Raw genomic sequence first — 24,999 nt, forward strand, 5'->3', positions numbered from 1 at the left:
TCGTGTGTGAAATTAAAGGTCCCCAAATGCTAAATTATTCATAGCCACCTTAGCATTTTGTTTCTTGTTATGGTGCCCTTGGGGATTTTTTAACACAGTTTAACATGGAATTTTCTAACCAAAATTCCAGAATTCTATATGGAAGCCTCCTATTTCATCCTCCTTGTTTTCTGTTTATTATTCTAATCCAGGGCAGAGTGGGGACTGGTTGCCATGGCAACAGTTATTTCTTCCAATGCATTTTGACTTTCATCAGATGTTCAGCTTGACAGTCAAGTTCTGCCTTCTGATGACCTGACTTTCACAATCACAGCTAATTACCCAAATTCTAACAAGTCCCTCCTGTTGCCCTAAAGGTTTAAACTAAAACTTGAGCAACTGGGAAAAAATGAACATTATAAAAACAATTCCTTGGCAGAGCAGAAGAAAACAAAGTAATTACATTTTCAAGCCCAGAGTGAATTTTTTTTTCTAGATGTGCCTGTTTGCATAATACTTTTCAGTGTGATAAAATGTCCATTCCTTTTCTCTTTCTTGATTCTTCTCCATCATTCCTCCACCCAAGTTTCCAGAAGATTACTCCACAACTCAACTTTTTTTTTTCATGTGATAGCTTTTCTTTACAAGTACTGAATTTAACTCCTGGTTTCAGGGTTTCAGCATGCATCAACCAAACATTACCCTATGATATTGTCCAATCAATACTAAAGCCAAAACAAGCTATTTCTCCCCAGAGCCATAATATGGGCACTTTAGTTGGGCCCCTTAACCAAGGTTACCTTTAACTACACTTAGGAAGAGGCCTAAAGACTTCAATGACACAGATCCCTATTATAATTTACAGGGCTATGGTCTGTGCATTCTAGAGCTGCACACATATGTTTAAGGTCTTTGTTCCTTCATTGTATTAAATGCTAGTCAGACAAGATTATATTTTAGTAAAAGTGTACTATCACATCTTGGGCTGATTCCTGTGGCTTACGTGTAACCCCAGGGTAGAATTTTAGTTTGTTGGTTTTAAAAGAGAAGGCCAACCACCTAGTGTTGGAAAAGTTGGAATTCTCCTCATGCCTTTGCTCTCTATCAGGGCAATCTCCTAAATTAGTTCCAGTATGTTGACATTCCTTCCATCTGGTGTCTTTCCACTCAGTGGTATTTTTATTACTCTAAACTGCAGCAGACAGAAGTACCTTTCCAGGGCTAAAGAGTGCTCTTTCATGAAAGGTCAGTCCGCTCCAAACAGCAGGGAGTTGGTCATTTATTTATAGGAGTACAAGTCTTGAGTAACCTTTCCATTCAATAAAATCATGTAGAGTCCAAATAGATACTGTCCTCTAATATGAGAAAAGTTCTTCAAAAGACACTTGGATAATGGAATATAACTTCTTCTCAAAAATGAAATGTTAAACATATCTCATCTGCTCACAACTTCTCCATATTTGTTCTTCTCGGTCTTTGTTCTTCGCTCCATTATCCCTATTTCGTACAATCAGATTTGACTTTGTAGCCCAAAGATGCCAGAGGGGTTGAGTAAGTTGCTTTATTCCATAGTAACAATGGAAGATGATGTGCTACTAATAACTCCTTGAATGTTCTTGATCAAGGAACTGGAGCTGCAAGATATTTTCTACTGTAGATGTGGAAACACTTCTTAAAACATGATTCATCTGTGTATTAGTGATGGTATTATGTGACTAAAAGAAGGATTAAAACAATATTATCCCCAGGAGCTTCATTTCTATGTGTAATTCAGAGGAGAATCCCTAGGAGGGTGGAGAATGCACACAATAGGAGAGTTGACTCTTGAAAAACAAAATGGGAGAGGTTTGGCAAGAGTTCCTCGTTTCTTATTAAAATTAACACCGCCTGTGATTTATGAAGCATCTTTCTTCCCAAGAGCTCAAAGTACTTTCCCATCTATCCCCCCTATGTGAGGCTGAGGGAAGGAGGGGCAGATATCATTATCCTCATTCTAATGAAGGGGAAAGGAACTGAGGCAGAGGGGTTTATATGACTTGCACAGATTATGTATTGAGCAAGTGGCTGTACCAGAATAAGCTTCAGGTCTCCTGAGTGCCTTGTGAGTACTCTTAAAGCTTTCATGTTTCACATAGCTCTACTCACATGGAGACCTCATGATAAGGGTTAGAATTAGCAGAACTGTATGGACTTACACTCCAGAAGCCATGTGTGGTGGGATTGACCTATAATAACAATAATAATAATAGTAATGTTGGTATTTGTTGAGTGTTTACCATCTGCCAAGCACTGTTCTAAGCTTTGGGGTAGATACAAAGTAATCAGGTTGTCCCATGTGGGGCTCACACTCTTAATCTCCGTTTTACAGATGTGGTAACAGGGGCAGAGAGAAGTTAAGGGTCTTGCCCAAAGTTACACAGCTGATAAGTGGCAGATCTGGGATTAGAACCCATGACCTCGGACTCCCAAGCCTGTGCTCTTTCCACTATGCCATGCTGCTTCCCATATGAGAGTGTACTGTGCTAATTGGGGATGGGTGCCCGTGCAAGTTTGAAGGAAATAGTTTCCTCTTTACTAAGAGGAGAAAATGGACTTTGATGGGTTCCATGCCAGCCAAATCAGAACCCTCCCAAAAATTACAGAGGCCCCAAAAAAGTCTCTGTTCGCAGATGGCAAAATTCAAAGGAGACCAGCGCAACATTCAGGAAGGCGTCCAGAAAGGCAGCATCAAGGAAGAGCGGGGAATCATCGGGAACCAATGAGTCGGTCCTTGTAGACAGTCCCTCTACTCAGGCCCAGGGATCTGAGTGGGCAAGGGAATCGAGCCAAGCAGGTTGTGAATGCTAGGGGGCTTGGTGAAGCCTGCATCTTCTTAAAGCAGAGGGCCAAAGCAAGTAAACCTTACTGAACCCCTGTGAGAGCTGGGCTCCCCCAACTGGTAAAGGAGTCCTTCAGAAAGCCAAAAGGTGAACCAAACAGTAAATGCATCACACGGTACTATTAATATGCAGGAAAATACATTTTCATACTTTTAAAAATGAGTCCCATATGAAAGCAGTATTATTTAAGCCCTAGAAAAGAACTGAATTCCAGGAAATACAAGCGGGTGTGGCAGGACAGACTGGGAGAAGCATTGGCTTTATTTGTTTTATTACTAATCTGTAGCCTCTTGGAAAATAGCTTGGATGTAATCAAAAGAAAACAATGAAAACGATACACTTGAAGGTCAAATAGCTAACTTAATAGGAAACTCATAGAAATATGGCTGAGAGATTTCACAGCTTAGTGCTTTTTTCTTGATGACCAGTGAAGAAAATGCTGATTTCTGATCTCTGATCATTAACATGGGACTGGGTAGAGGACGGGGTTGAGTTTTGATTCCGTCAGTGGGGATTTTAAGTGGAATTAATGGAATGTGTCCAGCCAACCTGCTTGTTTACCACTGCTCTGGTAGGAGCACAACCCTGGGCTGGAAATTCAAGCATGCAGAATAGCCAACACAAACCACTGAAAAGATCATAGGGCTTGCTGATTTGAAGATAAGACTTTGGAAATGGTGAGAATTCTAAAAATATGCAACCAGGGCAGCACATACAGAATTGTAATACTCCCACTGGAATAAGCAGTGATACCAGCTTTTCATTTCAAGCACGGTCTAGAGCTTGGAATGGAACTCCTGGGCGGTGGGGCTGGGGAAAAATGAGAGGCACTAACACACACACGGGATCAGGGGAAAGGATACATACACACGTTCAGAAAGATACGCAGGTTTACACAAATGCTTTTTTATACTATTTGTTAAGTGCTTACTGTGTGCAGGCATTGAACTAAGCACTGGGAAAAATACAAGCTAATCAGCTTGGACACAGTGCATGTCCCACATAATAATAACAATAATGATAATGTTGGTATTTGTTAAGTGCTTACTATGTGCCAAGGACTGTTCTAAACACTGGGGTAGATACAAGGTAATCAGGTTGTCCATGTAGGGCTCACAGTCTTCATCCTCATTTTACAGATGAGGTAACTGAGGCACAGAGAAGTTAAGTGACTTGCCCAAGGTTACACAGCTGACAGGCAGCGGAGCTAGGATTAGAACCCATGACCTCTGACTCCCAAGCCCAGGCTATTTCCACTGAGCCACGCTGCTTATAGTCTTAATACCCATTTTACAGATGAGGTAACTGAAGCCCAGAGAAGTGAAGTGACTTGCCCAAGGTCACACAGCAGACAAGCGGTGGAGCTTGGATCAGAACCCAGGTCCTTCTGACTCCCAGGCCCATGCTCTATTCAGCACACCATGCTGCTTCTCTACATATAATAATAGTGGTATTTGTTAGGCGCTTACTATGTGCCAGACGCTCTATTAAGCGCTGAGGTATATACAAGATAATGCAGTCGGACACAGTCCCTGTCCCACTTAAGACTCACAGTCTTAATTCCCATTTTCCAGATGAGGCTATTGAGGCAGAGAGGAGTGAAGTGACTTGCCCATTCAGTGGGGAAAGTTAACATGAATACGCACAGGCAAACACACACACACAGTGGAAAAGAGGGAAGGCAGCCAGAACCAGGGTTTGGAGCAAGCATTAAGGAGGTGAACCAGGCTTAAGGGAGAGCCCGTTCCCTTCTGAAGACACGGACGAGCAGAATCCAGCGAGACTGCTCCCTTACTGAAGCCAGGGCCAGGACAGGCTGTGTCCAGAAACCCGTATCACAGCTCTTGCTTACTGAAAGCCCGGTGTGGGCCGGGACTCTCTTTTTATTGCTGTATTGTACTTCCCAAGTGCTATAGTACAGTGGTCTGCACAAAATAAGCGATCAATAAATACAATTGAATGAATGAATGAAAGGGGCCAAGACGGCAAATCTGCCCCCACAGTTCCAATTCAATAGAAAGGACGGGATGCCCTCCCCCACCGGATCACCTCCACACCCAGTGGCCCATTCGCCTTGCCAAAGAACTTGTTCTTTGTTTCCTTTTTATTAGGTAAACAGTGACCTCTCTCTAGGAAGGAATGGTCAAAGTTGACATCTGCAGGAAAAGTCATTAGAGAAGAGGCTAACACAGGCACCGGTTATAACATTTACCCAGAGCAATTAAAAGAAATGGGCCCATCCTAACTGTCCTACACTTTGTACTCTAACTAAACTTGCCATTCCACCAGGGTGCATGAAGGGAAAAATCAAGAGCCTAGATTTCCTGTAATAAAAAATATTTTCATCAATTAAACCACTGCCAAATGGGATGTCTTCCCTGTAAACACCCCCAAAGTGTTCTTTGGAAATGGTTTTAACATTTGGGGGTTTCATAGATTAGGAATCAAGCCTTTGGGGGGTGGGAGGCTGAGTGGGATGTGATATTTGACTATTTAGGCTAAAATCTTAGAGCCTGAAATCAGTACTGCAAGATAATTCTGCTTTTATCTATTCCATCCTATTCAATGAGTTAAGGGTCTTTCAAAGGCACAGCCTTTTCAGCTTTCCTCTCCCATAGTGCCAATTACCATCCTGCTGAGAAATGGAATTTATTTTGTCTCCAAAGGAGTTCCACCTCTTGAAGAGCATGCAGAAGACAAATTCTTTTCTTATTGGGTTACAAAAAGTATCATTGCACTAGAAAGGAAGTTGACAACAATTTGGATTTACTTAACATTAAAAAGGATGATTGTGTTTACCCAAATTGACAAATTTAGGGGTTAATCACCTTTAGCTACCCAAGTCAAGTGGGTAATTATGTAACATTGTATGGTTGAGAAAAATATATTCCTAAATCCCCCTGAGGACTGTTTTAAGATCTTCCAGCAAAGGTTACTCTCCTGTCAAGAAGCCTTGATGCTGCAATTTGACCTGAGAACTTTATGAATTCATGTCCGGGTCTGCTTTTGCATTCTCTGCAGGAAACTTAATAAGGGCATCTAGTGGGAAGATTTAAGCACCAAATTATGAATTATGAAATTAAGCACCCTTTCTCTTCTTTCTATCTGGAATGTATTTTATTGTTTCTCTCCCTGCTAGACTTCAAGCTCCTTGAGGAGAGAGTTCTACTAATTCTACTAATTCTAATTCTACAGAGAAGCAGTGTGGCTCAGTGGAAAGAGCACGGGCTTTGGAGTCAGAGGTCATGGGTTCGAATCCTGGCTCGGTCACTTGTCAGCTGTGTGACTTTGGGCAAGTCCCTTAACTTCTCGGTGCCTCAGTTACCTCATCTGTAAAATGGAAATGAAAACTGTGAGCCCCACGTGGGACAACCTGATTCCCCTGTGTCTACCCCAGCGCTTAGAACAGTGCTCGGCACATAGTAAGCACTTAAATACCAACATTATTATTATTACTGTACTCTCCCAAGTGCTTATTCAATGCTCTGCCCACAGTGGCGACTCAAATATAATAAGGTTATTGTTGTTATTGTAATTAATAATAATAATAATAACACTAATTATTATATTGCTTGTTAGGCATTTACTATATGCCAGCATTGTACAGGTACTGGGGCAGATACAAGATAATTGAGTAGGACACAGCCCCTATCCCACACTAGGTTCATAATCTTAATTCCCATTTTACAGATGAGGTAATGAGGTACAGAGAAGTGAAGTGGCTTGCTCAAAGTCAAACAGCAGACAAGTGGCAGAGCTGGGATTAGAACCCAGGTCCTCTAAGTCCCAAGCCTGTGCTCTATCCACCTCACCATGCTGCTTCTCTAACAAATATTATTCACTGAACGATTGATTAAAGCCAAAACAAGCTCAGCATTCACCTTCAAACATCAATTGCCATGAAACCTACTGAAAAGATCATAGCCAGGAACTGTAGGAAAGAAGAAAGAAAAGATGAGATACTAAATAATGATTTTTTCAAATGCTGAAGCACAATGGGAAGCGACAGAAGGGGGCAAGAGACTGAAGAACTCATGGGGGCGGGAGACACTGTTTCAAAATCCCCTTAGGCCCTTTTCCTGCTTTCCTTTAGGATCAGCCTGATTTCTTTCATGTGGTCAAAGGAAAAGAAATGTGAAATATTTTGACTTGGCTGTCTCCTTCAGGAATGTTCTGAGAACTAAAGAAAGAAGAATCCCCAATCTTTTTCTTTCTAACTACAGATGGCTGATGAGTTAAAACACAGTTTCATGGAGGTTATCATCTATTCTATTGCAGATAAATTCTCTCTCCATTTGCCACCAAATGCTGCCACAAGAGCCTTTCCCACTCCCTTATCCCTGGCCCCGCTCTGAATTTACTTAATAAAGAAGTAGGTCCACATCATCCCCTTTTCAGTAAAAGAACATTATCTTGAATAACTCAACAGGGTCTACTGCAATCAGATCGCCCAAGGTCATCTTCACAGGACTCATATCAGAGTAGAGTCATCTTTTCTAGAGATCCACAGCAGACCTGAATTTAAAGAGCAAAAGCATCCTACAAACTAGGAAATCAATGCATTTGACCTTTGAAAGCTGATTGAATAGTGTCTTACACTGAACCTGTTAGTAGTAACAATAATAAGAAGAATAATTGTGGTATTTGTTAAGTGCTTTTCATTCATTCATTCAATCAAATTTATTGAGTGCTTACTGTGTGCAGCGCTTACTATATGCCAAGCACTGTTTTAAGCACTGGGATAGATGAAAGGTAATCAGGTTGGACACGGTCCCTGCCCCACATAGGCCTCATGGTCCTAATCCCCATTTTACAGATGAGGTAACTGAGGCACAGAGAAGTTAAATGACTTGCCCTAGGTCAGACAAGTGGCAGACAAGTGGCAGAGCCAGGATTAGAACCCACGTCCTCTGATTCCCAAGCCTGTCCTCGTGCCACTAGACCATGCTGACTTCCCTTGTGGGATGGAATCAATCTCAAGAACAGTCAGGATACCTAATTAGTTCACCCTACCAGGTCTTTTTTGTATCCTGATCAAATATAACTGCATCAGTCTATTAATCAGTGGTATTTAATGACCTCTTACTGTGTGCCAAACATTATGCTAAGCATTTGGGAGAGTACAATACAACAGAGTTGGTAGATACATTCCCTGCCCGCAAGGACCTTACAGTCTAGAGGGAGAGATAGACATTAAAATAAATTTCAGATTTGTACGGATATGTAAAGATGCAGTTATCTAAAAGGCAGTTTACACAGGCAAAATAATCACTGACCTTCATATATACTGATGATATGAGGATGGTTGAGGGATGACATGATCTCAATCTCCCGTCGGATGTGAACCATGTCTTGTTCATCCTTAATTTTGTCCTTGCGAATGGATTTTATTGCAACCTAAAAATCAGGAAATTAAATGTTACTCATGGAACTACAGAGATGCAAATGAACCATCAGGGGAGTTTAGAAAATAAATACAGATGTTATTTATTGGCAGAACCTGTGATGACCAACACAAAGCTTTCAAATACCCTTGTCATTTATTTCACTTATACCAAATGTGCCTTTCTCACAGCAACTAGAAATGCTAAGTTTTAAGGACACTGGCGATGGGAGTGAGAGGGGTTGTTTGTTGATATTGTTTTTAAATACCGATGATATGATCTTATATTGAAGCCAACAGTTGTTAATCTGTTTCCATGAGGGAGTTTATTGCTTTTAAAGGGAGACAGCAGAGTTAATAGAGTGCTGTGGTTCTAGTCTACTGGAATACCTTAATATACTGATTACTGAATTTCAGCAAGCAGTTATTCCAGCTGTGTCTGTGGGGTAAATTACAGATTCATAGGCACTTGATTCATACGACCCCTGCCCTTGAGGAACTTACTAGCCGTGGAGGTATGGAAAGGACCAAAGAGCTTAAAGGAGTACAGACTCCCTCTTGAGCTTTGAGTTTTCATACCCAGTTTTATGTCATTTATTTATTCAATCATTTTTATTGAGCATTTACTGTGTGCAGAGCACTGTACTAAGTGCTTGGGAGAGCACAACCCAACAGTAAACAGACACGTGCCCACAATGAGCTTGCCATCTGGGGGGGGGACGCTTAAATGTCACATTTATGCCATTGCTGAGAAACCATATCTTCCAGCACCCTTCCCCCACCAGTCACCTTTCACAAGCACACTAACTGAGCAGATATTTTTCAAAAAAAAAAAAAAAATGGGGCCAGAAAATGGTCCAGTCAGACTCCAAAAACCTTAAGCAAATTCTGTTTGAAAGATGATAATGGTGCAAAACTAGCAGGCAAAGGTTGAATGATTAAAAAAAAAAAAGCAGTGCCCACGAAATGCGGATAACTAATCTAGGAAATAAAATAACCGATATTGATAGATTCATCTTTGCCTGTAAACAAGCTGATAATTGAATCCATCTGTCCTGGCATCAGGAAAAAAATTAACCACTTGGGGTCTGTGGGTGAGAGGAGGAAGGCCAACTCACAACTTGCTGTCAGCCACAGAATGCCTGTGTTTTTCTCAAAATGTTCCTTCGGTGACCTAAACCCTGACCTGAAACCATCTTTTAGTGGGTGAATGACAGTTCAGCCATTCCTCTGGATTACGGCAGCATGAAATTCTCCTGAGGAAAGCACACTTCCTTGAACTGAACAGCCCTGCCACATCTTAAGCATACAGGGATCCAGTTGCACAGGCCAGTATGCATTTAAGTCGCTAGATATGTATTGAGTCTTTCTTTTCCATTTAAAAAGTTGTACCTATAGCAATGAATGTACTTGAGAATGCAAAGTAAAACATTCCCTCTCTTACATAAAGTAAAACACTACCGTCACAAAGCTGAAAAGCTAACCGTGGTCTCTGGAGTCTGCAGAGTTTCAAGAGGAAAAAAAAAGGGGGAAAACGTTATAAAATATACATGGGACTAAAGAAACCTAGAGGCAGAAACACGCCTCTTGTTAGAGGCTGATCATAGAGTGAGCCGCAGTGTGGGGGAGGTAAATGCAAAATGAAACATAAATTTTAAATGGGAAAAAAGCTTTGTCACCAAATTGCCAAGATACAGCATTGTAACCGGCCCACATCTCGGCCTCGTATTTATCAAGGAGCAAAATGTTTTTGATAAAAGGAACAAGAAAAGTTCCATTCTGATGACGTCAAGTTGCTCTGCAAATGGAAAGAAATAACTACAGCTTTATCCCAGCAGATATTACAACAAAGCCTGGACTTTCCCAATTCTCTCTCTCTCTCAGAGAGGCAGTGAAAATGCAATATACCATGTAGACCAATAGGATGTGGGTGGCTCTTGGACTTACTCCCACATTCTTGAATGAAATAAATATGGGTAGGGGTTAAAAACCACCCTCTGGATTATGCAACAGCCTGCGCTTGGCTCTGAAGAAGAATTCAAGAAGGATTCTATTGTCAAGCATGTAAAAAGGACAAATTCTTCTCCATCCTGGGTCAGGCCAGGGATGGCAGCATTCAGGAGGGTAAAAAAAGCTTGCTTGTGAGTTTGACCAACACACAGCTCAGTTCCACATCTCTAAACCATCCATTGGAGCTGCTGGGGATGAATTTTCACAGTGAAGATTTGTTTCTAATTTGGACACTACTGAGTTTTGAGAGTTTAATAAATACTGGACAAAGACATGACTGTCGCAAACAAAGCCCTCTTTTCCCCCAGTAGCCTTCCCTGGATATTGGAGCAATTAGCCTCATCAGTAATAAGAGAAGCAGCACGGCCTAGTGGAAAGAGCATGGGCCTGGTAGTCAAAGGACCTGGGTTCTAATCCCCGTTCTGCCGTACGACCTTGGGCAAGTCACTTAACTGCTCTGTGCCTCAGTTTCCTCATCTGCAAAATGGAGATTCAATGCCCATTCTCCCTCCCACTGAGACTATGAGCCCCTTGTGAGATCTGATTATCTTGTATCTACCCAGGCTTAGAACAGCGCTTCGGATACACTAAGCGCTTAACAAATACCACAGTTATTACTGTTATAATTAGATATATATTTGTTGAGCTGGATTCCCCAGTGGAAACTACACTCAAGGAGTAAGAAAGGTATCTTCAGTCTGCGAGGGCCCGCTTAGTTAAAGCACCTGGAAGCATTAAGTTTCTATTGGGCTTGAAGAGAGACTACAGCTTCCAAACTCCTTTATGCCAATTCAGTACTTCTAGACTGAGAAGCTCAAAATGCCTTAGAGGCATTTACAGCTCAATCTCAATCAAAGTCTCTCACCCCACCAGACTTGTTAGGGAAGCGGGGATCCAATATTCTCACCTCCATTCTGACATGGAGAAACCAAAACTCAGAGAGGTTAGGTCTCTTGTCCCACGTCCCTCAGCCAGGTGAGAGGCAGATAAGATGGAGTCACTGAGCTTCAAAGCCTGGAATGTTGTAGGCTTGAACCTTCCCAAGTGCTGCACACAATAAGCACTCAATAAATGCAATTAATTGATCAATTACCCATCGATCCAGTCTCCTCTTCTTCCTAAATGTACTTTTAGAGACTGCAAACACCTGGGGGTCAGGGACCCAACTCTTCTACCCTTAGTAGAAAGAGCACGGGCTTGGGAGTTAGGGGTTGTGGGTTCTAATCGCAGCTCTGCCACTTATCAGCTGTGTGACTTTGGGTAAGTCACTTAACTTCTCTGTGCCTCAGTTACTTCATCTATAAAATGGGGATAAAGACTGTGAGCCCCAAGTGGGACACCCTGATTACCTTCAAACTACCCCAGCGCTTAGAACAGTGCTTGGCACATAGTAAGTGCTTAACAAATACCTTCATCATCATCATCATTGTATTCACCTGAGTTTAGTACAGTAGAGAAGCAGCGTGGCACAGTGGAAAGAGCACGGGCTTTGGAGTCAGGGCTCATGAGTTCGAATCCCAGCTCTGCCACTCGTCGGCTGTGTGACTGTGGGCGAGTCACTTAACTTCTCTGTGCCTCAGTTCCCTCATCTGTAAAATGGGGATTAAGACTGTGAGCCCCACGTGGGACAACCTGATTCCCCTGTGTTTACCCCAGCGCTTAGAACAGTGCTCTGCACATAGTAAGCGCTTAACAAATACCAACATTATTATTATTCTGCAAACTGTAGATGATCAATATATACTACTGGTTGGTTAACTGACTGACAACTTTTGGCCCCAAGGTTATCAGTGCTGTAGGGCATTCTAACGTTCTGGTGCTCTAAAGTCTGATGTAGTCTAGTAAACGTTTTGAGTAATTCAGGTCATAGTATTCCTTTTGGCTGGGTAATCGAAGCTGTAGCATATTTACAGACCTGCTTTATTCCCATCACTAGCAACAACCTAAAGGACAAGCAAGATGTCTCAAATGGGTGGGTAGGTTTCCTTGAAATTGTTCCATTACTATTATGCTTTATTTTTAAACTTCTACTGTGATGTGGGGTGATGATAAGTTTGGAGCATTTGAATTAATTTATTCCAGGCATCAGAGAAAATAAAGCAAATAGCCTTCCTCTCTCCCCTGGCAATTAGGGAGCACAATGTACTACATCTACCCCTTTCCAAGGCAACTAATGGGCTCTGTGCTGTGGGAATCTCACTTTGAGCGATAATGTTTGCGGGAAAAGAACCGCACTATTATCCTCACTTTTCAGGCCAGGGTTATGAGAGCTCCACTTATCAGAATTTTCATTGTGGGACTGATGCCAGAGATTGTACAAGGTGATGAACAACATGAACCCAAATAGGAATTATCTTAATTGCCTGACTCCTCTAAAATACCACCCACTTGTTCTTTGTGCAATCTCTCACCTACAAAGGAAAAAAAAATGGCTCTTCATCACACCCTGTTAAGTCAATGAAGTAATAGTGCATGCGTTCAAAATTAATGCAATCTTCTCCCTTCTCCCCTTTCTTTTGCCTACCCACCCTAAAACAACTATACAAACACCTAGAACCGTCCACCTCCAAAGAATAATTCTGTGACTCATGCTGAACAGTAAAGTACAGAAAGCACCACTCGTCACTAAGAATAGCCCAACCTAACAGTTTGTTAGTAAAATTAGTTTCATTTTCCAGGACTTTTAGCTTCCAGTCTCTAAAGGATTTGACCACCCAAGAATTACAGGAAGGCAGTTTAAACTCCCACTATCTCATGAATCAACGAGCTCAATAAGGCGATCTCAAAACCTTGGTTTCAGCCAATAGATGTACCTGAACAACGCAATCACAGATTAGCCACTCGGTCCACGGATAAATCTTGCAATAGGCTAGGTGAGTAGTGACTGACTGGGGATATCCTCTACGCACTCGCCCAGTACCTCTGCCAACATACTATTTTGGGCTTTCACTAGCCAGTCGTCTACGTAACTCAAGTCTACAAAAATGTGGTTTCAATTGTAAAACCCAGTTTCACCTGAAATATCCAGATAAGTGAGACCAAAGTGAATTTTAAGGGTCTTATTATCTACTTTATTTGCTGATATATTCCTAGCTTTAATTCCCTCCATCCTGTTCCTAGGAGAGCATAGCTCTTTCTACAGCATGAGCCCATGCTCAGAGCCAGTAGAAACTGGGCCGACTAATGCAAGGGCTTTACTTGTAGGTGAAAAGAATAAAAAATTCAGTGACTATATCCCACTCCCCCAGAACAATTCCTAACTCCATACACCCATACAAAAATAAGTTATTGATCAAATGCCCGTTCCCGCTGCAAATACATAGTGCATTAACACATAGATTGGACTGTTAATTCTTTAGGAAGGCACTGGAACATTTATTTATTAAGTGAAAGCCCACGGTAGTTCATCCATAATTGTCAACTGCACAGGAGAGCAAACACCTAAGCTAGGAAAAGCTGTGTCTGTGTGAAGAGGAGAGGTTTTGGGGAGGGGGGTTAAAGTCAAGTCTGCTCTGACTACTACCAAGCAGCTCTTCATAATTATCCAAACACAAGATCCAGGACCAACATGACTGAGGCATCTTAGTCCCAGAGCAATAGTCTCAGTTCCAATAATGGATTAGTCTAGCGCTCTGTCATTTAAGAAAATTAACTCTATGGCCATTCAGACAAACATATACACAGGTACTGGGGGTGACTGGTCTACCCCACCTGAAGTATATTCAACCTTTTGCAGCTCTCAGTGAAGTAGTGTCCCATTAGACCGACTGTAAGTTCCCCAAGGATAGGGCCTGAGTCGGCCACTTTTATTTCATGCTCCCAAGTGCCTGGTAGGCGTCCTAGTAAATGTGATGTGGGTCATCAAATGGCCGATTTTAAATGAATCACCTTATGGTTTGAGGTTGAAATCCTAAATAGAAGGCCCTGAGAGGGTATGGTCTTTGGGTTTTCCGTGTTTCTTGGTCAGGGAAGGAAAGTGGAAAGGAGGAAGAAGTACACTTCTAAACAGGACTTCTATAAAGATCAGTTGAAAACTCCCTTTTTTTTCCTTTTAAATCCTGGGATATCTTTGCTTGGATGCAGAAGTCCAGTTTCCCTGGTATCATTAAGTGTGACCTCGCATCAAATCAGGCTCAAGAGCAGCTCGAAAGAGTTTTTATGGAAGCTTTTCAGGGAACTTTTGACAATGGGATTCAGAGAAAACTCCTTGTAAAGTTGAAAGAAAAGTCAGGTTAAAGATCAAGCTGAGTGGCTTTCGACTTTGTACTTGGGCTTGTTCAATACATGGATCAGGCATGGAGGCAGAATACTTTCTCCTTCTAGCCTGGAAGGCCATCCAAAACAACCGCCTGTTTTGGGGTGGTTACCATTCAGATATTGCATGCCAAACGACTGTCATGACGATGCCTCCTGGGAGGCAAATCATGCAGCCAAAACCCTGAATGAATTATTTATGAACAACCCAAGCCCACTGTTTCGAAGACTGGCAAACTCCAAATAATAATCATTGAAGTTGCAAGTTATCAGTGATGCTGTCTTTAACAACTCTCTCTTCCCACCCCCTCCACCTCTCACTACTCAACCCCCTGTTTGCTCCCCCCGCTGGTTTTTTTTTGCCAATCTACTAAACCCAGGGGGTGATGTGCTTTTTCCCCTTTCTGCATGTTTATTCATGTTGTTACATGGGTGTTTTCAGAGGTGGATGCTGCTCCAAGACCCCCAGCTGTATCAACACGCCTGCCAGGAAAGTATATATTTAGAGCGGGACAGTCTGGACGAGCATTTTGCCCTTTACAGGGCATCGTCACACTTTTTAACAGCTGCTCCCTTTGCCCTGGCAAGAACACATGGCGATATAATATTCTGAAACTACCTTCCTCAATCCTCTACTTCCCACAGCATCGTATAAAAGGGATTATGTTTCCTCCCTTGAATACTGATTTACTGCAGCTGTACTGTAGCTCCCAGGGAGACATTTTTTCTGGGCCAGTTCTGAAACATCAGCCCTATGTTGGGATGATAAATGTCAAGCCAGATTTTTATTTGCATAAACTGAGGCATTCTGGCCTTTAGAAAAAGCTGGGACCCTTTTGTCTGCAGGCAAATTCCTGCCCTTCCTTCTCCATCCCTTCAAGAGCAGTGCTGAAAATACCATCTTTACTTTAGAGATCCTCTATGAAGCCCAAATATTACCAAGTTGGCCCTGATTCTCCCTTCTAAAGCTTTGCTCCCACATGGGCCCTGAAGGGCAGAGAGCTTCATCAATGACCTCATCTCACACAGATGAGGAATAGAAAAGAAATAGATTCTCATAGAGAATTTCACTCATTCTGTCACAAGAAATTCATGACTGCTGTCAGACCACCAAAATGCAAGGAACACAGTTTCATTTATGGTTCCATACTTTTATGTAGTTCTAGGATGTGAGGTCTGCTGGGCTGGGTGCAAGTTAACACGTCCACAAAAAGGAGAGCAATTGGCTGCTGCCCCCATTCTGACCAACCCACAGCAGATTTAGAAACAGCCCAGAGTCCAGCACAAAGAAGTGATGTGGTCTAGTGAAGCCAGAAAACAAGAGTACTATTCCCAGCTCCAACCAATTCCCTGACTTGACTGTAGCACTTGTTAAGTACTTACTATGTGCCAGGCACTGAACTAAGTGCTGGGCTGGGTAGCAGCAAACTGAGTTGGACAAAGTCCCTGTCCCACATGGGCTCATAGTCTCAATCCTTATTTTACAGATGAGGTAACCAAGGTACAGAGAATGAAATGACTTGCCTTAGGTCACACAACAGACAAGTGGCAGAGCCAGAATTAGAACTCATAGCCTTCTGACTCCCAGGCCCATATTCTCTCCACTACTCCATACTGCTACGTGACTTTGAGCTCTCTTCCTCAATTTCCTTACCCGTAAATTGTGGATTCAATACCTTTCTTCCCTCCCACTGAAGAATGTGAGTCCCATGTGGGATAAGTATGGTGTCTGAACTGCTTAGTGTATATCTATCCCAGTGCATGGCACATAATAAGCACTTAATGAACACCATTATTATTATTAGAAGGACACTTGCATTTCGCTGTGGGGTCCAGGATTCAAATCCAAGAGTTTCTGACCACTGTACATCCTTCCCAGTTGGATGGTTCTTTGACTCCTAGGTTAATATGGTGGCATGATCAAATGCCCCAAGGCCCCAAGTAGTGGCTAAAGGAGAAATTCCATTTGTAATCAAGACATACTAACTAATCTCGAAGCGAGACTCACTAAAAGGATCAAAATGAAATTCTATTTAACTTGTGTACTCTACTTGCCAAACAGATGTTTGTTTTTTGCTTCCACATTTACTAAAGCCAAGTGCAACATCAAATTGGGATTCCACAAAATAGAACTGCTTTCCTTCCAGGTTACAATGTTTTTGGAGCAAAAAAATGCTAACATTATGAGTAAACTAGGGCAACAAAACTGGTAGCATCTGATGACATGGTGTCTGTTTATATCACAGTTTGGATAAGCTGATGGTTGTGTAACTTTGATTTATCAGACTCCAACTGCAGTTCTGTGCCACCCCACACATGCACACGTTAAGTACACATGTGCAAGGCATATACCACCACTGCCACTTCAGGAACCCCATTCCCTTCCTGTAGAACGTTATCTTAAGTCCCATAAAGCCAGACATAATGACAATCTGGCCCACTGCTGAGTAAAATGGCGACGAGGCCTCAAACGCTTCACTTGGTCATCCTCTCTGGGCAACATGCTGAATTATTATCCTACCAATTGCCTAACTGAAGGGGAAGTAGAACATTTTTTTACTCAAACATGATGACTAACAGTATCATTTTAAAATCCTGATGTGATAACACAGTCAAATGGACATATCTGTTTGGATTTTGCATTTGACTACTTTTGTAATTCACTGAAAATATATATTTTTAACATTTATATCACCTTGATTCCCCTAGAATATCCAAAATCTCAAGAAAACTGTGGTGACAATGGAGTAACCCCTAAAAAGTGAGAATGAAGTTGACTCTAAAGAGGAAATTAAATGGTCCAACTGGCTTGGTGATCAAAAATGAGTAAAAGAAAAAATACCCTAAACATAGCTCAGAAAGTTCACCTTTAAATTTTAGTTCAACAGTTTAGGGACTTATTGGTAACTGAGAGAAATAAAGGTCCTCAAAAATTATGAATTTTAACTTGGCCTGGTTCCTTCAACTTGGAGATTTAATTTCTAGCAGTTGGAATGCACAACATTATCTAACATAGGAACTTGGAAACAATGCTGGTAATTTTCAAGCCCCAACCTCAAGAGAAGAAAATTATTGAAAAAGAACTGTCAGTTTTACTGAGGCTGTGCTCATTTTCCTTTTATGAAAAGAGTTTCTATTTCTAGTAATCTTGTGCATCACCACTCCACCACTGCACTCTCTGGTGTTTGAGGTCTGGCTAATTAAAGCTCAACATTCCTAATCATCAAGCCCCTTATAGCAACACTTTGGGCTCAAAATGTTTAGGTCTGAGTGATGAGGTTACCTCCAAGAACTAAACAGAGCCAAGAATCCAAATAAAGCAGGTTCCTAGAAGAGAAAGGGGATTAAAGCTAGAAATGTTACTACCAACTCCAGAGGGCATGCATTCTGGAGGCTGAATAGCAACGAAAATTAAAAAGCAATCTGGAATCCTGAGCAAGGTGACTTTACAGGCCTTCTCTGCTGCTTTCTGCAACTGGGCTTCTTTGCTCTGGTTCCTTGAGGGCTGACTACTCTCCTCTGTAAGTAAGTAGCACTCCCAATATTTGCCTCAGTGGATCTCCCTCCTGCCCAGCTACCTCCTCCTAAGAAACTTGCTCAAATGATTGACTTACTGGATGTTGGACTTTACTGTCAGAGCAAGGTGAGCACAGTTTCATGGCACACTCTGAAACTGACCTCTCACCAAATTGGATTCCCCTTAAATGAAATAATGACAACAATAATAGTGCTATTAACTATGTGCTTACTGTGTGCCAAGCACTGTACTGAGTTCTGGGGTAGAGATGAGATAATCAAATCAGACATAGTCTCTGTTTCCTATAGGAGTCATGTCCCACAGTCTAAATAGGAAGAAACCAGGTATTGGGTCCCCATTTTACAGATGAGGAGAACCGAGGCATAGAGAACCTAAGTGACTTGCCCAGGATCACACAGCAGTCAAGCAACAGAGCTGGGATTAGAACCTAGACTGTCTGGCTCCTAGGCCAGTGCTCTTTCTAGGGCACATTTTTTGTTGAATACCTAGTTTTTCAATAGCTAGGAAAATTCCCCAAAAAGCATTTATTCATTCAGTCATTAAAACATATTCATTGAACTCTTACTATGTGCAGAACACTTTACCAAGCACTTGGAAGAGTACAATATAACAATAAACAGACACATTTCCTGCCCGCAATAAGTTTACAGTCTAGAGGGGAGACAGACATTAATATAAATAAATTACAAATATGTACATAAGTGCTGTGGGGCTGGGACGGGGGATGAATAAAGGGAGCAAATCAGGTCAACACAGAAGGGAGTGGGAGAAGAGGAAAGGAGGATTTAGTCAGGGAAGACCTCTTGGATGAGATGTGCCTTCAATAAGGCTTTGAAGGGGTCGGGGGGAGTCACTGTCTATCAGATTTGAGGAGAGGGGCCATTCCAGGCTGGGTGGGTGAGGGGTTGGCGGCAAGATAGATGAGATCGAGGTACAGTGAGAAGGTTAGCATTAGAGGAATGAAGTGTGTGGGCTGGTTTGTAGTAGGTGAGAAGCTAGGTGAAGTAGGAAGGGGCAGGATGATTGAGTGCTTTAAAGCCATTGGTGAGATGTTTTTGTCTGATGCGGAGGTGGACGGGCAACCACTGAAGTTTCTTGAGGAGTTGAGAAACATGTCCTGAAAGTTTTTGTAGAAGAATGATCCGGGCAGCAGAGTGAAGTATGGACTGGAGTGGGAAGAGACAGGCAGCTGGGGGGTCAGCAAGAAGGCTGATACAGTAATCAAGGTGGGATACAATGAGTGATTGGATTAATGTGATAGTTCGGATTGAGAGGAAAGGACGAATTTTAGTGAAGTCGTGAAGGCAGAACTAACAGGATATGTGTGGGTTGAGAGTCAAAGACGACGCCAAGGTTTCGAGCTTGTGAGACAGGAAGGATGGTGGTGCCATCTACGGTGATGGAAAAGTCAAGGGGAGGATAGGGTTTGGGTGGGAAGACAAGGAGTTCTGTTTTAGACATGTTAAGCTTGAGGTAACAGGAGGACATCCAAGCAGAGATGTCTTGAAGGCAGGAGGAAATGTGAGACTGCAGAGAGGAAGAGAGATCAGGGCTGCAGATTTGGGAATCATCTGCAGAGAGGTGGTAGTTGAAGCCAAATGAGCCAATGAGTTCTCCAAGGGACTTACGGGGAAAAGGTACGTGGGAGAGAAGGCAAGTGAGAAGGTTGTGGTCAGATAGCAGGATTTCAGAGTTGGTGATTGACTGACTGATTGATAAGGGAAGAAAAACAAAGAGGTACAGTTAGAAGGTTGGCTTGGGAAGAACTAAAAGCCTCGGATGGGGAGTAGTGAGTAAAAGATCGTACATAAGGTTGGTCTCAATGAACAATCAATCAATCAACCAAAGGTATTTATTAAGCACTTACTATAAGCAGAATAATGTACTAAGCACTTGGGAGAGAACAATACAACAGAATTAGCGAACACGTTGCCTGCCCATAAAGAGCTTTAAAATCTAGAGGAACAGATCTATTGGAAAGTTGCAGTCAAGAATGGCGAATGGGATCTCTTCAACAATAACAATGATGAGGAAAGAGGGGAAAGGAGAGAAACCCAAGTGACAAGCTGTATGGGTAGAAACCCAAGTGACAAGCTGTATGGGTTTCTCCTTCCACCCTGCCAGATTTAGATGTGCCACTTTACCCAAAGAAAAGAGTAATTTCCTCCCCATGAAACTTAGCCCAGAGTTCTTTCTATGCTGTGCATAGAAAGACCATGTCAAACTGTCTGAAATTCCTCAGTGCAGTGGGCACTACAAAGTGCATTACAGGAAACCGAGGTGGGAACACCTGGTCCAGCTCACTTTGAAGCCTTTATTTTGTTTTTTCTTCAGCGACCCTAGAGAAAACCAGGCTGATAAACTGAACCAAACAACTCCTAGATGCTGGAAGGAGGAATATGCTGGGCTGATTTATGACATCGAAGAGAGAATGGGCACTTCTTCCACCTACAGTATGTCACACTAACCTCCACTAGTAGCAACAGACCCTTAAGTAAAAATGACTCTAGAATGTCACCATGACCTGTCACCTTGACCTTGGAGAACTGCAGTAACTCTGATGCTGCAGAAAATGCTGGTGTTATTGCCATTTGTTAGTTTCATCCTGAAAATAATGAGTCCTTTTAGCTAGGAAGAAAAATTAGGCAAATACTAAGGAAAGTCAAGCGGCCAAGGTTCAAGAAATCTAACCTCCCCACACCAAGGGATGTTAAAGAGAGGTGGGGGGTTAGGGTTGGGAAGGGAATTTTTCCCTGAAAGAGTAGGGGCTCTTAGCCACTTCTACCACCATTTTAAAACCATTTCTGGTGTGGTGGGCACATGCGTTCTTGGGGAAGTGACGGCTGCTGCCCTGACTGGAAACAATGAGGTGAAAGAGAAAGCTCAGACACCTCAACCCCCTCACCCCCAAACCCTGGTTGACCCCAAATATTGGCCAGCCTCTGGGTTTTCAAAGATTTAACCAGTCCTACTCTAAAGATATATCTTGGGTTTGCAGTAAATTAATTGGGGCCTCTTGCTTTTCCAAATCTGCACATGTAGATACCACCCTGGCAGAGTCGAAAATACCATTTCTGCTAAATTTATCTGTGAAATGTTCACCTCCATTCACCAGGTCATTACAATGGTGATGGGCAGCATCGGTAACCATAAATGGGAACTGCTGTGGGTACTGTCTTCAGCCTGATTTATTTCCGGGTTAGGCCTGTGAGTCCAGGAAACGGTGCGCATCTTGCACTGCTGAATTAAGATGACTCAGATGACTGATCTCACACCCACACCCACACCACCACACATCCAGGCATACACACAAATAGATTAGGCCAGATAACGTGCAAGATTGAACTGGATATGCTGCCTTCCTATAGCATATACCATTATTTGAAGTGTGACAACAGGAAAATCAGCTGAGATAATGTGTTGTTAAAGTGCCATAAAGGATTTTCTTGGACAAATAATGAGAACAATTTGGGTGTGCAGCTAAAGAGAGACAGTTCCCTTTGGACCCTGCCCTGATTTTATGGCAACACTTCATAAGAACTATTCCCTAACAACAGAACTGTCATATCCAAGAACCAAATCCCAGAAACATCCCAGCTGAGTTCAGGAAAGCTGTTTTCTGATGTACTGTACACACAAACACCAATACTACCCAGATGTTCTCTATGTAAAACATTTGGTTTGAAACACAATGCGCTTCTTTTCAAAAAGTCATTGTAATTGTTTAATGGGCTCATACAGTTCAGCTAAAATATCCTGAAACACACATTTGAATGAAGTCCTAATAAAAGGTATGTGTCCCATCTGCAGAAAAGGGTCAATGTAAATTAGAGAGCTTTATGTGATTTGTGCTGCTTTCATAATCGATCAGTACAGAAAATATACGCTGTGACACAGAGACTAGAATCTAGGTTGCTTTTAAGTGTGAGACCATTGCTTCAATAATCTATTAAACAACTTTAAGACAAAGATCTTGCAGAGCTGTGATTCTGATGTTTTAAAATCACCACAGGAAAGAAGAAAAGACCAAATGTAGAGGGACACGATGAGATCTGGGGCCAGATACATCTACTGACAGCTGAAGAAAAGGTTTAGAGGGTAATGACAAAGACCAAAAGCGAAGCAGGCTGATGCAGCATTCTGTCTTTTTTTCAAATCACCCCACTTAAGGGCTCAGCATAACCTATTTCCTGGTCAATGGAATTCATAGAATGGAAATGATTTCCCTGACATAAGCAGACACAATTGGCCCAAAAGAGAGAACGAGCAAGCTGCAGCTTTCCTGGCAGTAAGTACAGTGAGCAGCCAAGCACAAGATCCAGACTTTGCTGTACTTTCATGGTTCTGCAGCTGGAGCCAGCTCTTGGCTGTCCTCATAAAGAAACTGCTAATTCCATTAAATCTCTGATGGTAAATCTAAAGACACCTCTGGTTCTCAGGGGGAAGATCTGGTAGGAGTTTGACTGGGTTCTCTTGACGATGTCCTGAGGAGTTGATGAGGCAGAGGATACACCGTGTCAAGGATGTCTCAGGATACACTGCACCAAAGATGCAAGATGGGCTGCAGCTCCCCAGCTCCATTCCCAAGCACGTAAATGGTAGGGATTAAAAGAATTACGAGATTAGACTGGAAAAGAAGTCTTTAAAATTCAGGTAGGACCAAGAGCAAAGTGACTTGGAACCGAGGGTGACCTAGCACCCTACTCTTGTACTGTTGTTGGGGAACCACGGGTTAATCAGGTAGAAAATGGTTTTCCCTGTCACTTGTCCTCCATCCTGAATGGCTTTTACAGAATATAAGCCATGGTTCATGGGAAGCAGTGTGGTCTGGTGGGAAGAGCATGGGCCTGGAAGTCAGAGGCCGTGGGTTCTAATCCCGGCTCCTCCATTTATTTTCTGTGTGACCTTGGGCAAATCACTTAACTCCTCTATGCCTCAGTTCCCTCAGCTGTAAAAATAGGGGCTAAGACTGTGGGCCCCACGTGGGACAAGGATTGTGTCCAACCCAATTATCTTGTATCTATCCCAGCACTTAGAATAGTGCTTGGCACAAAGTAAGCACTTAACAAAATACCATTAATATTATTATTATTTTGAGGAGAGCGATTCCCTAGACTGCAAGTTCATCTTCTAGACTGAAGCTCGTTGTGGGCAGGGAATGTGTCTGTTTATTGTTATATTGTAGTCTCCCAAGCTCTTAGAAGAGTGTTTTGCACACAGTAAGTGCTCAATAAATATGATTGAATTGACTGAATGAATGAGTGAATGAATGAATGAAAAGCTCTCCCAAAAGCCACATCTTCCCAGGACAAATCCAACCTTCAGTGCCAAGCCAACATTTGCACCATCTGAAATCAATGCCTTTTGGAAGAGCCAGAAATAGAAGGAAAAATTGTCCTTGGCGCCAGTGTCCTTTGGAGTTCAGTGAAAAGTGAGTCAATGAGAAACAGGTGGGGTTGGGGTGGTTTTTGCAATGAATGCAGACTTGGCCAGTGTCTCTCTCAGTTGGCCACCTACCACAGCCCCAGTCACACCTACAGGCAGTTAGTAAATACATGCCAATGATGGTGTCATCACCAGTGATGATGACAAAACTGGTTTCTGTGGAGCAGGCAGAGAAAGGATGAGGAATAAGGATCAGTCTCAAGGCTTGTGGCATTTGCTCCGACCTTCTCAAGATTCCTGGGAGAAGGTCAGGATAAAATTTCCAAGGCTGATGGCTACCTAGAGCAAGGAGAGCTACTTCCAAGTCTTTCCACTCTTTAGAATTTATTAAGCCCTCTTGGGTTCAAAGTACTGTACTAAGCTTTGGGAAGGAGTACAGTTAAGATATATAAAAGATATCCCTTGCCCTCAGGTAGTTTACAGCTTAAAACAACCTAAGAACACAAGGTAACGATCAACATAATAAGAACAGGAAAGCTCATTCTCTCATCTCAGGACCCTGATTTCTCATATTAGGGGAATGGAGAATTTGTGAGATGGAGAAGTGGGGTTAGAGCAACAGAGAGGATGTGGCCTTAGGAACTGATCTACTGCCTTACCACAGTGCTTCTAGTTTTAGACCAGAACTGAAGAACTGAATCCAAGGAAACTCTGGATTGATAATAGAACAGCTCCCTGAGACATTAACCAAGTCTCTGAGACTCTCATTCCTATCAGCATAAGGGTCCTACAGAGGGAAAGAGCAGGGAAAAGAGCTATAAGAGCTATATCATTTCTCATCTCCCCATCCTATTTCTTCCCTCTCCACAGCTGCCGCTTTGGCACTTCCACACCACTTCATCACAACAACAATAATAATAATGATGATATTGGTTAAGCACTTACTATGTAACAAACATTGTTCTAAGCGCTGGGTAGATACAACCTAATAAGGTTGGACAACCCCTCCTCTTAGCCCTTATGTACCGCTCCTTACTCTCAATTACTTCTTATCGGTTATTTATTTTCATGTTGAGTTCTCCCAAGTGCTGAGAAGCAGTGTTGCCTAGAGGATGGAGCATGGGCCTGGGAGTCAGAAGGACCTGGGTTTTAATCCTGGCTCCGTCACTTGTCTGCTGTGTGACCCTGGGCAGATCACTTCACCTCTCTGTGCCTCAGTTACCTCAACTGTAAAATGGGGAATAAGACTGTGGGTCCCATGTGGGACATGGACTCAGTCCAAGCTGATAAGCTTATAGCGCTTAATAAAGATGACTGACTGATACGTCTACTCCAATGCTTAGTATAATGCCTGGCACACAGTAAGTGCTTAACAAGTATCAGAACTTCTGCACACAGTAGTTGTTCCAAAAATGCTATCGGATACCTAATTTATGAGTTGAGACCCAACTCTTCAAGCCTCTGCCCTATTCCTTCACCATTCCTGCCTGAGGCTTCTCCAGGCCAGCTCTGCCCACCTCCACTTATGCCACTCTTTAGTAAGGCACCTATTAATGGATCTGCAACTCCTG

At 42.5% G+C, this 24,999-nt stretch overlaps 1 protein-coding gene across 1 annotated transcript in view; it reads right to left on the reverse strand.

Moving 5' to 3' along the window:
- NUAK1 (NUAK family kinase 1) overlaps positions 1-24,999 on the reverse strand; it is a 53,233-nt gene that overhangs the window by 17,227 nt on the left and 11,007 nt on the right. The window contains exon 2 of the mRNA XM_001508215.3: positions 8,135-8,255. Coding sequence (XP_001508265.1) covers positions 8,135-8,255 — 121 coding nt within the window. The remainder of the gene's footprint in view (positions 1-8,134; positions 8,256-24,999) is intronic.

The sequence above is a fragment of the Ornithorhynchus anatinus genome, chromosome 14, assembly GCF_004115215.2.
Source record: "Ornithorhynchus anatinus isolate Pmale09 chromosome 14, mOrnAna1.pri.v4, whole genome shotgun sequence".
Classification (NCBI taxonomy): domain Eukaryota; kingdom Metazoa; phylum Chordata; class Mammalia; order Monotremata; family Ornithorhynchidae; genus Ornithorhynchus; species Ornithorhynchus anatinus.